At 24.8% G+C, this 13,157-nt stretch overlaps 1 protein-coding gene across 1 annotated transcript in view; it reads right to left on the reverse strand.

Moving 5' to 3' along the window:
• The window catches only part of LOC111616669 (Down syndrome cell adhesion molecule-like protein Dscam2), a 121,147-nt gene that overhangs the window by 24,507 nt on the left and 83,483 nt on the right, over positions 1–13,157 (reverse strand). Inside the window, exons 16-20 of the mRNA XM_023358056.1 lie at positions 11,497–11,567; positions 11,176–11,413; positions 8,406–8,498; positions 2,911–3,096; positions 447–740 (exon numbers count right to left, since the gene is read on the reverse strand). Of these exons, the coding sequence (XP_023213824.1) occupies positions 447–740; positions 2,911–3,096; positions 8,406–8,498; positions 11,176–11,413; positions 11,497–11,567 (882 nt within the window). The remainder of the gene's footprint in view (positions 1–446; positions 741–2,910; positions 3,097–8,405; positions 8,499–11,175; positions 11,414–11,496; positions 11,568–13,157) is intronic.

A 13,157-nucleotide genomic window follows, 5' to 3' on the forward strand; every position in this document is an offset into this window, starting at 1 on the left:
TTGAAAGGGAACATAATACGCTTGTAATTTACTTTCTTGATCAATATTTACACGATAGCAGAACAAAAGAATCACATCTAGTTTGGCAATTGATCTGATGCTTCAACGAAAATTGGCGACTGATCAAATTTTCTGAAAAATATAAGAGGATTGCAAATCTGTTTAAAACAAATTTCATTAAAGCTGGAAATCCCATCATCACATATTCATAATCCTCATTTCCATTCCCAAATTATATGCAAATATCGACAGATTATAAGGATATTATTCTATTAAACAAATTTATTCATTTAAAATAGTGAAGAATATTAAAGAATGCATACTTAAAAATATCCTTAAAATTAGTTACAAACTAAGAAGTTTTATAATGACATATATATTTTGTTAATTTTATTTTTAAAAATCGATTAATTTTTAATAATTAATATACTTAATTATTTGTTTACCTCCTGTTAAAGTTAAAGTTGCAAAAACATATTCAGCATCGGTAGAACCGGCGTCATTGTGGGCAGTCATGAGCAAATTGTAACGAGTAGCTGGATTGAGATCTGGTAACATTAACACACCTCTTTCAGGTAGGACATTATTTGATACCAGAAACCATTCAGAGTCACTTTGTTGTTTATATTGCACAATAAAAGATAAAATAGGACATCCGCCGTTTTGCCATGCCGATAGATATAATATTACATATGTCGAATTAATGGACAAAAATGAATACTTGTCTGGAGCTACTGGTGCTGAAAATAAACAGTTTTATCATTAGTTGTAAGACAATAAATTTTGTGTTCGACTAGATAAGTATTCATCAACTGCAATTTCCATTGAAATATCGATCGAACTTCAAGCTGTCGTTTTGTTCGATCGTTAGACTTGGTAAATTGACTGTATTTGTTTCTTCTCTACATAATTATTTTGGAAACGAGAACATGCCAAATAATGAAATAAGGGGGAGAGAAAATCGTGATAGTACTCGTTTCCATTAATTATGGTAAAAGAACAAATTTGGACGTTTTCCACTAATGCAACTAAATGGGCACGCAATAAAGATATATTGAAAGTAGAACAAGAATCGAATAAAGTTAAATTTAAATAAACTGAGTTTTTTTTCTATTTTATTTTTGTCTTTTTTAGTTACAGACTTATTAACTCGAGTTTAAACTTAACTTTCAGAAAGAATTTCATTTAATAAACACAAGATTATTAGTTTTTTATTATTATTTTGTTCTATTAATTTAAAATCTATTTTTCCTCCTTTTATTTAGTTGATTTTATGATTAAAAATTCGTTCACTTTAATAAAATATTAAAGCATTTATTTACATAATAATGAAAAATTTAACGAATTTTACTAAATTATTTAATTCAAATATAAGGAAGGAAAAAATTCTTCTTATACATAATTCATTTTATATTTCTAGTAATTTACATGTCTTCAGAATAAAAATTAAATGAGTTTATTATCATCTTTTTTGAGTTTTTAATAATAGTAATAATGTTTAAAGATTTACGGTATTTTATATTTGTGATGGACAAATAAGGATGGTTGTTAGTTGTAATAAGAGTTTTTATCTTCATCAAGATAGGAGAGACAGTGATTATCGCGATAAGATAAATTAGTGTACATGCCTCTAACTAGTGATAGCAGTATAATTATTCTTTCTGTTAATTACAAATTTTAATGCTTTCAGCTTTTATATATTAACCTCGCGTTAGTTTAACTAAAAACTACTTCAAACATTAAGTAAAGGATAAGCAAAACTTATATTTTTCCAATAAAAATTTTTTTTTTACATTAAGTAGTACTACATAAATAAAATTATTAAATTTATTATTGCTTAAAATTATATAATTTCGTTCAGGGTGATAAATTATAGATGAGATACTTTAATAGTTGTGTATAAATTTCATAGATTTATTTATTTTAGAAAAATTATATATATATATTTTTTAATATTTAAATTTTGTAGAGTTTTATAGGAAAATAGATCATTTGTAATATATTATCAGATATATTAAACTTCATGTTTACTGTCTCATAAAATACTAGATATGAAATTTTTCTTTATAAGAATATATACTTGCTATTGTTCTTTCATATAAAGCTACTAAAGCTAACATTTTGGATCTATTTTCTTACTGATATTTCCATTCTTGTACAAGATATATAACTGATTTTATCTTTTTTCTCTTATATAACTGTATATTTTTAATCATGAATCGAATAATTTTATACCAATAATTATTTTATAAAGTATAAATAGTAAATTAAAATTCTGTATTTTTTTCAGTAATGGATTTTCAACATATTTTTTTATTTCGTTTTTAAATTTAATAAATATTAATCACTTCGTTTAGATCGAAATATATTACACAGATTTAATACTCTTCTATTCCATTTATACGGTTATCCATTACAGTTATACAATTTAAATTGATGCATTTCGGCTTATATCAAATTAGATATGAAATATTTACTGAGTGCTATTCAAAGATGGATATATTTAGTTAATACATCTTTAAATAAGAATTTATTAAAATGAATGTATATCTTTATAAAATTTGCAATTTACATAAACTGATAGAACTTTTAACACGAGAATGATATAAATCATATATTATTTACGACTGTCAATCACTAAATATATTTATATAAAACTATTCAAAAAAATGACCTCTCTGTTTTGTCCTACGCCATAAATTTTAATGTATAAAAATGACTCACATCACAAAAATTGAATTTGTTTGCACAGCATATTTTACGATTACTTTGACATTCAATATAAAACGATTCGAATTTGTCTGTTTGTAGCAATTTTTCCGAACGAATAATATCCTTTTTGTTTTTATTATTTATATCATTTTAAACTTAAAAATTAGATAAGATGAATTAAAATTTCTAAATCCTTACCAGTTCCTTCAGTTTTCACATTTAACGTATCGCTTTGTTCTCCATGTCCTGCATTGTTATACGCTGTAAGTTGTATCTGGTATCTTGTACCACATCTCAATTGTTCTAAAATATAAGAAGAATCTTCTGGAGGTAACGGATGTTCGTTCCAATCACTTTTATCCTCCTTATATTTCAGTATATATCCTGAAATTTTCATTTAGATAAAATTGAAAAGCTTAGATATAACTCGGGATTTTTACAATTTTTTATTCTAAAGATATATCTTTGTCAAGTTTCTATATCGAAACTGTATTCTGCTATAAAATTTATCTATAAATAATGATAAAGCTCAGTCAATTGTATAAAAAAGCACAATATCATCCTTATATTCATTTAATCAGGTGAATGAATACTGTGTATTTAAAGTAAAGAATTTAACGAGGAATTTGATTTATAAATATAAACATTTTAAAATAAAATATTGATACATTTTCTTATAAATTATTTTTAAAATTATTATATTTTAGTATCGTATATTTATCTTGGTAGTATTGAATAAAACAAAAGCCATGAGTTGAATGCTACATTTTCTGAAATCATTGCACTGTACTATTAATACCGTTTGTTCATTATCTAAATAACAGCATTCATTCTACGTACAACTTAATGGAAGTCTGAACACAACTTGGATTGATGTTTGAGGATTAAATATAACAAACGCGAAAAGCTAGAATTTAAATCTCTATTGATCGCTTCTAATGATTGTCGATAAGGTATCGTGTTTGTTGTTACAAACCCTTACATCTTCATTGATATTTATATTATATTTTTGTCATTAATCTCTGATTTTCCTCAAAAATTACTAAATCCTCCATTTAATTAAATTGTTACTAAATATAACTATAATAAAGATTTTGTTCTATTAATTTAAAATCTATTTTTCCTCCTTTTATTTAGTTGATTTTATGATTAAAAATTCGTTCACTTTAATAAAATATTAAAGCATTTATTTACATAATAATGAAAAATTTAACGAATTTTACTAAATTATTTAATTCAAATATAAGGAAGGAAAAAATTCTTCTTATACATAATTCATTTTATATTTCTAGTAATTTACATGTCTTCAGAATAAAAATTAAATGAGTTTATTATCATCTTTTTTGAGTTTTTAATAATAGTAATAATGTTTAAAGATTTACGGTATTTTATATTTGTGATGGACAAATAAGGATGGTTGTTAGTTGTAATAAGAGTTTTTATCTTCATCAAGATAGGAGAGACAGTGATTATCGCGATAAGATAAATTAGTGTACATGCCTCTAACTAGTGATAGCAGTATAATTATTCTTTCTGTTAATTACAAATTTTAATGCTTTCAGCTTTTATATATTAACCTCGCGTTAGTTTAACTAAAAACTACTTCAAACATTAAGTAAAGGATAAGCAAAACTTATATTTTTCCAATAAAAATTTTTTTTTTACATTAAGTAGTACTACATAAATAAAATTATTAAATTTATTATTGCTTAAAATTATATAATTTCGTTCAGGGTGATAAATTATAGATGAGATACTTTAATAGTTGTGTATAAATTTCATAGATTTATTTATTTTAGAAAAATTATATATATATATTTTTTAANCTGTTCTTCAACACTTTTGAATAAATTAAAAATATATATTAAATGCTTAATAAATATATTATTATGATTATATTTTTAACATTAATGATATAATTAATATTTATTTAAAATTAATAATCTAATTAATTTTGAAAATAACTCATTTATTTATTAATTATGTAAGATTTTACTAGTTTATTTAATGAAAGTTTATTGATGACATTAAAAATACAATATTACTGGTAAACATATAAACAACTTAATTTTAATAATTTATTTTTAACTAAATTATTTGAATTGATTTTAACATAGCGGTTAATTTTTCAAATATAACTAATTACAATTAATATTTAAAATATTTTTATATTTATTTTATTCTTAATTTCGTTACAATATGCATTGTTTAACTAGAGTCTCTCAGAGATGAAGAGACTGTAAAGACTTTGGTTGAACTATGTTTAATTCAGAAGTTCTGCTCAAATAAAACAAAGGAATTAGCTTCTTGAGGGCAGCAATATATTAAAATACACAAACATAAAAAATTCTATTAATTTTTAAATAATAAACTTTGACCGGAAATGAAAAACTTTGTTTTCCTTCTTGATGTAATCAATTAAATTAAATAAATAATTAATTTCTAATAAATGTTTTTGAGGTATTGTTGGCACCCCTATGATAAAGCCTGTGTTTAACTAATCTAATTAAAAAGTACATGTATTTAAGAGGTAATACTCCTCCCAAAATATATACATTCTATAAAATCGATATAATAAATTTAATATCTGAGTACAATTTTCGTTTAATTCATAACATACTGAAGTGTAATTATTACTTTTAAATTATTAAATTTATATTTAAACTCTAATTTATAATTAATCTTAACTAAAAATTACTTTTCACACAATTCAATACATCATTATAAAACAGATAATTTTTGTCCAATTAGAAAAGTCGAAAATAATTAAAATAATGGTATTAATTACAAATACAGCACGATTTTCATAATTTTAATCTAAGTTTTCATATAGTAATATATTCAATTTCAGTGATAACATATATCATCCAATAACCTGTAGGTATACTGTTTAATATATATTAAAATTAATAAATCAAATTCATAAATATAGAATGAAAGTGAGTATTGTATATATCTATTGATACGTAATATCTGGAAACAATAAATTTACTAAGTACTATGGTTACAAAGCTAAATCAAATTGCTATTTTGTCACTCCTACAAGATTATAGTATTTAGGTAGTGATTACTAGCATTAAATTCTCTATTGACCCTCCTATTTACAGAGATACAGTAAATTTATTATACTTTCGAGATTAGCACTTGAATTTTGCTTGTAATATCTATAATTTATTCACATTTTTCTCCTCTAATTAGTTAAATTTAAAAAAATAAAGGAATAATTTATCACTTTTCAATTGTGTATATATAATTTTGTACAGATGTATAATTATATATGAAATCGATATTGATTTGTTACTGAAGACGTAATTGGAGTTAGAAGTGACTATTCAGTTATTAGTTACACAATTTATATAATGAATCAAGATATTGTCCATTAGATTTAAGTATGCCATTCGTGAGAAATTGCTTAATGGAAAATGCATTTTATAAGTACAAAACTTATTCGTTTGATTTGTTAATTAATTTTGAATATAACATTAATTACTAATTATTTTGCAGTGTTCTCTAAGTTTGGCGAAACTCATACATGAATACAAGCACGAAAAAGATTTAGTGACATTAAATAAGTTTACAGATTCCTGATTTATAGAGGTTACCATTTATTAGTACGTTTCCTTTAGAATATCTATTAATTTTGAAGTTATAATAATGATAATAGTCTAATTGTTTATTTTGACGTATGAATGCTCTATAAATTTATGGAAATTATTACACTAATATGGGCAAGAAAAGGAGCAAGGGCTATACTAAATGGGCTTCACAACTATACCGCACAAGATATGAAGATTAATATGCATTAGTGTACATAATAATTATTAATTAACAAGATATTCTTGCTGATAAAAGGATATAAATTCTCCAGTTATGAATACGTGTATCTTTATATACATGTATACACTATTAAGCATATAACCAAGCGATTTTTAAAGTGGAAATGAAAAAAATAGAGAAATTGAGAGTGACTTACTGTATGCAATAATAATGTAATTCTTTTTAATTTTCTGGCTGTTATATATTAACAGACGGAAAGTATGGCGATGGCTCAAAAAGTGCCCCTCAAAAATTTGAACATTTTTGGACTCAGGTCACCTTAAAACGTCGAGATGTGCAAAAAACTTTGGGTTTTTTTTCTAAATGTATGAATGTGTATAAAGGGCACGATTTTTTCACCCACTTTGAAGTTTAATAACTACTGTGCTTTTTGTCGAAAATATCTGAAATTTTGCAGGAAGGTTTGTACATTACGGAAATTAATGCTAATAAGTTTTGGTGCTTAAAGGTCGAAGGACTAAGAAGTTAAGGGGTCATTTATCATACCTCGAGTAGGGACGGTCTTAATAAAGATTTTTTTTCGTTATTAGCATTTACAATTTTTTTTATAAAACTCATCTCTTTCCTCAAAATTAAGTTTTTTCCATTTTATAATAATTAATAACATAAAAAGTTTTTAAAAATAAAATATCATAACAGATGGCGCCACTCACACTTTTAAAGGTTGCCGGAAAACTTACGCAACTCGTTGCTGATACTTAGCTCTTTCCATTACTTTAGCAATTTGTAAAGCAATATTTTTTAAAATTCAAATTAAATAGCAAGTTTAATTAAATTAATTCTTACAATTATTTCATATGAAATAAATAAAAGATAATTTCAATTGAGAAAACTCATATATAGTTATTACACAGAATTACTCGTTAAGATCACTCATTTTTATTTAATATGCTTTTAAAAGAAATATTAAATTAGAATTAAAGTCTGTAGCGATGCCAAAATTTTAACACAGAATAAATAAAAACATTCTGTTTTTTTTCTGTTCAGTATATAAACAAGTCTGAGATATAAAAGAAGTGAGATACAGGAAGAAGATATAAGAAAAGATATTTTTTCTAAAGGAAAAAAGGGCAAAAAAAAGTGGGTTGCTTCTTTGTAAAATATCTATAAAAATAATTGTTGTTTGTATACTGTAATCGGCAGAAGTTATGTAATAAGTTTTTATTTTGATTGTGGAAACTTCAAATGTCTTATCAATAGAGAAACACAAAAGCATTTCTTCTATTTTTTGGATTCAAAAGAAAAGAATTCCTAACAATGATGTCAAATAGGTGCAGACTTTCCTGAAAGTTAGTCTTGATATAAAAAAAACACATATAAATTCCTATTGCAAATGTTTTAAAGAGTTTTAATGCGTGATTAATCCATTTAATCAAGCAATATAATTAGTTTCAATCATTCTATTGCGTTGGAATGATTGAAGATTAAAAGATTATTTTGAAATCTTAATATTTTCTTTCATATAATTCATAGTGCTACATTTTAAAATTTATTGAGAATATTAAAATCCAGAGAATAATTTAAGGATTTCTTCAAAAATCAATAAATTCCATTATATATGCTCGTATTATTATTGATTTCTCACAGCTGAAATAAGAAAACTCCCGTTCTAGCTGCTTTAGAAAAGATCTTGGAAAGCAATTATTTTTAAATAAAGTAAAATTTATTCCGTTTAAATAGCAAAGTTTAAAAATAAACTATTGATATATGCTTTAGTAAAAAAATAAATATAAAAAATTATTTTTCTTTTTTGCTATTACTTATTATAAAAGAGTAAAAGAAAGGAAGATAAAAAAAAATACAGAAATTATTGAGTTTATAAGATTGAAAAGAAGGTAAGAAGCGAATATCTTTACCTGTTATTGGAATATTATCTTCAATCTCCCATTTTAGGTGAACTGTTGTAGCAGATGCGGAAACGCTCTTGATGATAGGAGCACTTGGAGGATCTGGAAAGTAATGTTTACAAATACAATTTTTTCACCTGTTAGAAATATTTCTTTTCCTAATAACCTATAAAATAATATAAAAAGTGTTTTAACAATATCCCTTCTTTATTGAATCTATAATACTCAATTTTACACTCGTCTAACAATAAAAGTAAATAAATTTATCACATCATATTTCAATCAAAATATAAATATTGAATCATTCGAGAGGAAGGAAAAATAGCTACTAGATGTTTTGAAATGTTACTTCTATTCAGTCAATTGGAAGAACCGTTCTATTCAAACTTTCAGTCTTTTCAATTCTATTTTTTTGTAAAATAACTGAACAGAAACATCTGACAGTTTTATTTACAATGATGGAAATTATATAAGTTCTATTTAGAGAGAAAAAACTATATATGTATGTATAAATATATATAACTTTTTCTTGGAACTATGTTTATTTAAATATATATTTAATACATCTTTTTATATTCGCTTCTGTATCTATTTTTAGCAGAAAAGGTAATTCCATTGTGTGAGCCATTACCGTGGTTGAATTCTAAAGAATCTCTGCAGCTAGAAAGGCTGCTGTTGACTTACTTATTCGTGACTTATCGATTCTTTGACAGATGTCAGTATTTATCGGTACTATACTTCATGCTGCAGTAAAATACTTATCATTCTATCGACTGCTAATCCAATTCAACACGGTCGCATGGTCTAAACTCAAATTACTCCTGCTGACTACAAATGCGCATTAAATGTCTTGTAGCACTTTTCCAATGATAAAGTACTCTGAGGAAAGCACCCTTCATAACTTTCCATTGGCGATAATACTAAAGTTCAATGAATTTCTCTTCTGTGAATGGAATGCTGAGAACTTCGATTATAATTAGTTTGAATATGCTTGATTAGTATGAGTGTTTCTCCGAAAGTCACGCACTCATTTAGTAGCGTGCATTATATTTCGAGTATAAGCTAATGATACTTTGTACAGATTTTTAAAAAATAAAATTTCGAGTTTTTAAAATAATAATTCTTAGTTTTTCTTTATTTTTTTTTCATAATTAAATTGCTCCAATCATTTCGTTTTTTTTAACAGTNTAATAGACTAAAATATCAAAATAATAATGTTAAATCATAAATTCTACGATTAAAAAAAAACTAGAGATTTAAAATGATAGATTAAAATGTGCTTTAAAAGTGAGAATTTATTAAAACTTTTTAAGCAAACAAATAATTAAAATTTACTAAAATTAATGGACTGAAATTATTCACATTATTTTGTCACTATAAAACGTAAAATTGCATACATTAAGGCAGTATTTTTGTTAGTTAACTACGTAAAAACACATTAGTGACTACAGTTTTAGTTTTAAAATGCTCGTTACAAGTTTCTAAAATGCAAGAAAATTTCCACCTTCAATATGCAAATTTACTTTCTTTTGTTGTGAGAATATAATGGGTTTTATCTTTGACCAAGCCTTCAGTACTTCAGATTCTTAAGCTTGTTTGCCCAAAGGCAAAAGAAAGGCTATATATTTGAATAAAGGTGAATTTTCTTATAACAATACTCGTATTCAAACAGACCTGGCCACTGCCCTTTGGCAGATAAAAGAACGAAAACTTATATTTTATACTCTTCATTATTATTATTATTATTATTTTTATACACAAACATATTTTTTGTATGTTTTTATCTGTTTTAAAATAAGTTTCATCTGTCCATTTCTCATCGAAAAGTCTACAAATCAAATATTAAAATACTATATTACATTTATAATTAATATAATATATAACATATAAGGTTAAACCTCGATATAGTGCTCTCCTAAATAGCGCTACCTCATAGTGTCAATGAATACTTGTGAATGGATCTTCCCTATAAATATTAAACAGAGAAAGAACCCTTACTATCTGTAATACTAAATGAATGATTTTGCACTGCAAAATCAGTGTTATCACCAAATTATGCGATTTCAAACTCAACGTCAAAGTTGTGTATATATCACAATATTAAATATAATTTTTATTGTTTGAGATTTTCAGTTTAAAGCTACAATCGATTTAGCACAAGTTTAATGGCGAGCAAATGACAGCGCTAAATTGAAGTTTCACTCATCGTTACGTAATTCTTAAATAATTTATGTATCTATAAAATTAGTCTTATAACATTTTTTCTTTACAGGTGACGTCTCTCTTCAAATATTTATTACACTTTCAGTAAGTTTATCACTTAAAATTTGAAAAATCTCTTTAGTAGAATATTTTACTAACTTCTTGTTTAAATGTCGTCGATTTTATTAACAATGCAATACAATTCAGAAAATATTGGATTTTAAAATATCATCATGCTTCACTTTAAGCGAGTGGACAAATGTATCAACAAAATGAGAAGTAAATGTGGACAGATGACAGATGATATGATTATAATGGAAAATGTTAATGTCTTTGGGGAAATGAGATTAGAAAAGGTATCGCCTTGATCTTTAAAAGATCTATCTAATTGACAGCATAATACCAACAGGAATAGAAGTATAATATTTTAATAACTGATAATATATTGAAAATTGTAGTCTAATGTCAAAATAACTGTAATCAGTAAATTATTTTTACCACTGTAACTAACTTATGAAAGTTTATTATGTAACTAAACAACAGATAGTTTTTTAATATTTAATTAAAATATACTAACCGAATTCTAATGTTTGTCCCAAGACATCATCGGATGCGGGTCCAGGTCCTGCTTTATTAAATGCTTGAAGTTTAATAGCGTATTGGGTGGATCTTCTTAGATTGTTTAGGATGTATTCTTGTTTCTGATTCGCCGATGTTTCTAATGTCTTGTAAACATATTCTTCTCCAGATCTTTGTATTTTGTAACCCAAATAATAGCCTTTAATAGAACCTTGTCTGGAGTCTTCTGGCGGTGGCTATAAAAATATATTCACTCTATTTATTTTCTTGTTTCTATTTGAAAATAAGAATCCTGTACAACGTACTATAATGTACTTACAAGCCATGTTATTTTAAAAGATGTAGACGTGAGTGGTTCGAGCTGAATGTCAACAGGAGGAGCAGATGGTGCTAGAAAAGTAATTATTTTATCAGATTGTTTCAATCTGAATAATTTATTCATCTATCAGTAAAATTAAAATAATTGAAGAATTTATTACTGTAATCTGCAATGACAGTATAATGTTAAATTTCAGAAATCTTTCATTTAAATTAGAGCATTAGATTTGGTTAGTAATTTTCAAAAGTAGTGCGAAAGTAAATTTTTAATTTTTAATTTTGTTTTAAGAGGATTATGTGTCAAAATTCTCATCTACTTAATATAGAATCTGTCAAGAACGGCATCTCAACTTTTAATGGAGAAAGGATGTATAACGACATGAGCATTGTCTAGTAAATAAGATAAGATTAAATCAAATAATTGGTAAGATAAGTTTATTAAGTAAATAATATATACTAAAGATATTGCTGAATTGTTTAATTATAGATTAAACAGTATAAATTATACTAATATTTATCTAATAAATAAAGAAATATATTAATTAATAGACTAAAATATCAAAATAATAATGTTAAATCATAAATTCTACGATTAAAAAAAAACTAGAGATTTAAAATGATAGATTAAAATGTGCTTTAAAAGTGAGAATTTATTAAAACTTTTTAAGCAAACAAATAATTAAAATTTACTAAAATTAATGGACTGAAATTATTCACATTATTTTGTCACTATAAAACGTAAAATTGCATACATTAAGGCAGTATTTTTGTTAGTTAACTACGTAAAAACACATTAGTGACTACAGTTTTAGTTTTAAAATGCTCGTTACAAGTTTCTAAAATGCAAGAAAATTTCCACCTTCAATATGCAAATTTACTTTCTTTTGTTGTGAGAATATAATGGGTTTTATCTTTGACCAAGCCTTCAGTACTTCAGATTCTTAAGCTTGTTTGCCCAAAGGCAAAAGAAAGGCTATATATTTGAATAAAGGTGAATTTTCTTATAACAATACTCGTATTCAAACAGACCTGGCCACTGCCCTTTGGCAGATAAAAGAACGAAAACTTATATTTTATACTCTTCATTATTATTATTATTATTATTTTTATACACAAACATATTTTTTGTATGTTTTTATCTGTTTTAAAATAAGTTTCATCTGTCCATTTCTCATCGAAAAGTCTACAAATCAAATATTAAAATACTATATTACATTTATAATTAATATAATATATAACATATAAGGTTAAACCTCGATATAGTGCTCTCCTAAATAGCGCTACCTCATAGTGTCAATGAATACTTGTGAATGGATCTTCCCTATAAATATTAAACAGAGAAAGAACCCTTACTATCTGTAATACTAAATGAATGATTTTGCACTGCAAAATCAGTGTTATCACCAAATTATGCGATTTCAAACTCAACGTCAAAGTTGTGTATATATCACAATATTAAATATAATTTTTATTGTTTGAGATTTTCAGTTTAAAGCTACAATCGATTTAGCACAAGTTTAATGGCGAGCAAATGACAGCGCTAAATTGAAGTTTCACTCATCGTTACGTAATTCTTAAATAATTTATGTATCTATAAAATTAGTAATATAATAAATAAATAAATAATGTTTAATAATATATAATATAGTAGTATAATAATAA

Source organism: Centruroides sculpturatus, unplaced genomic scaffold (assembly GCF_000671375.1).
Source record: "Centruroides sculpturatus isolate CEXI.00-Female unplaced genomic scaffold, Cexi_2.0 scaffold24, whole genome shotgun sequence".
In the NCBI taxonomy this organism is placed as follows: Eukaryota; Metazoa; Arthropoda; class Arachnida; order Scorpiones; family Buthidae; genus Centruroides; species Centruroides sculpturatus.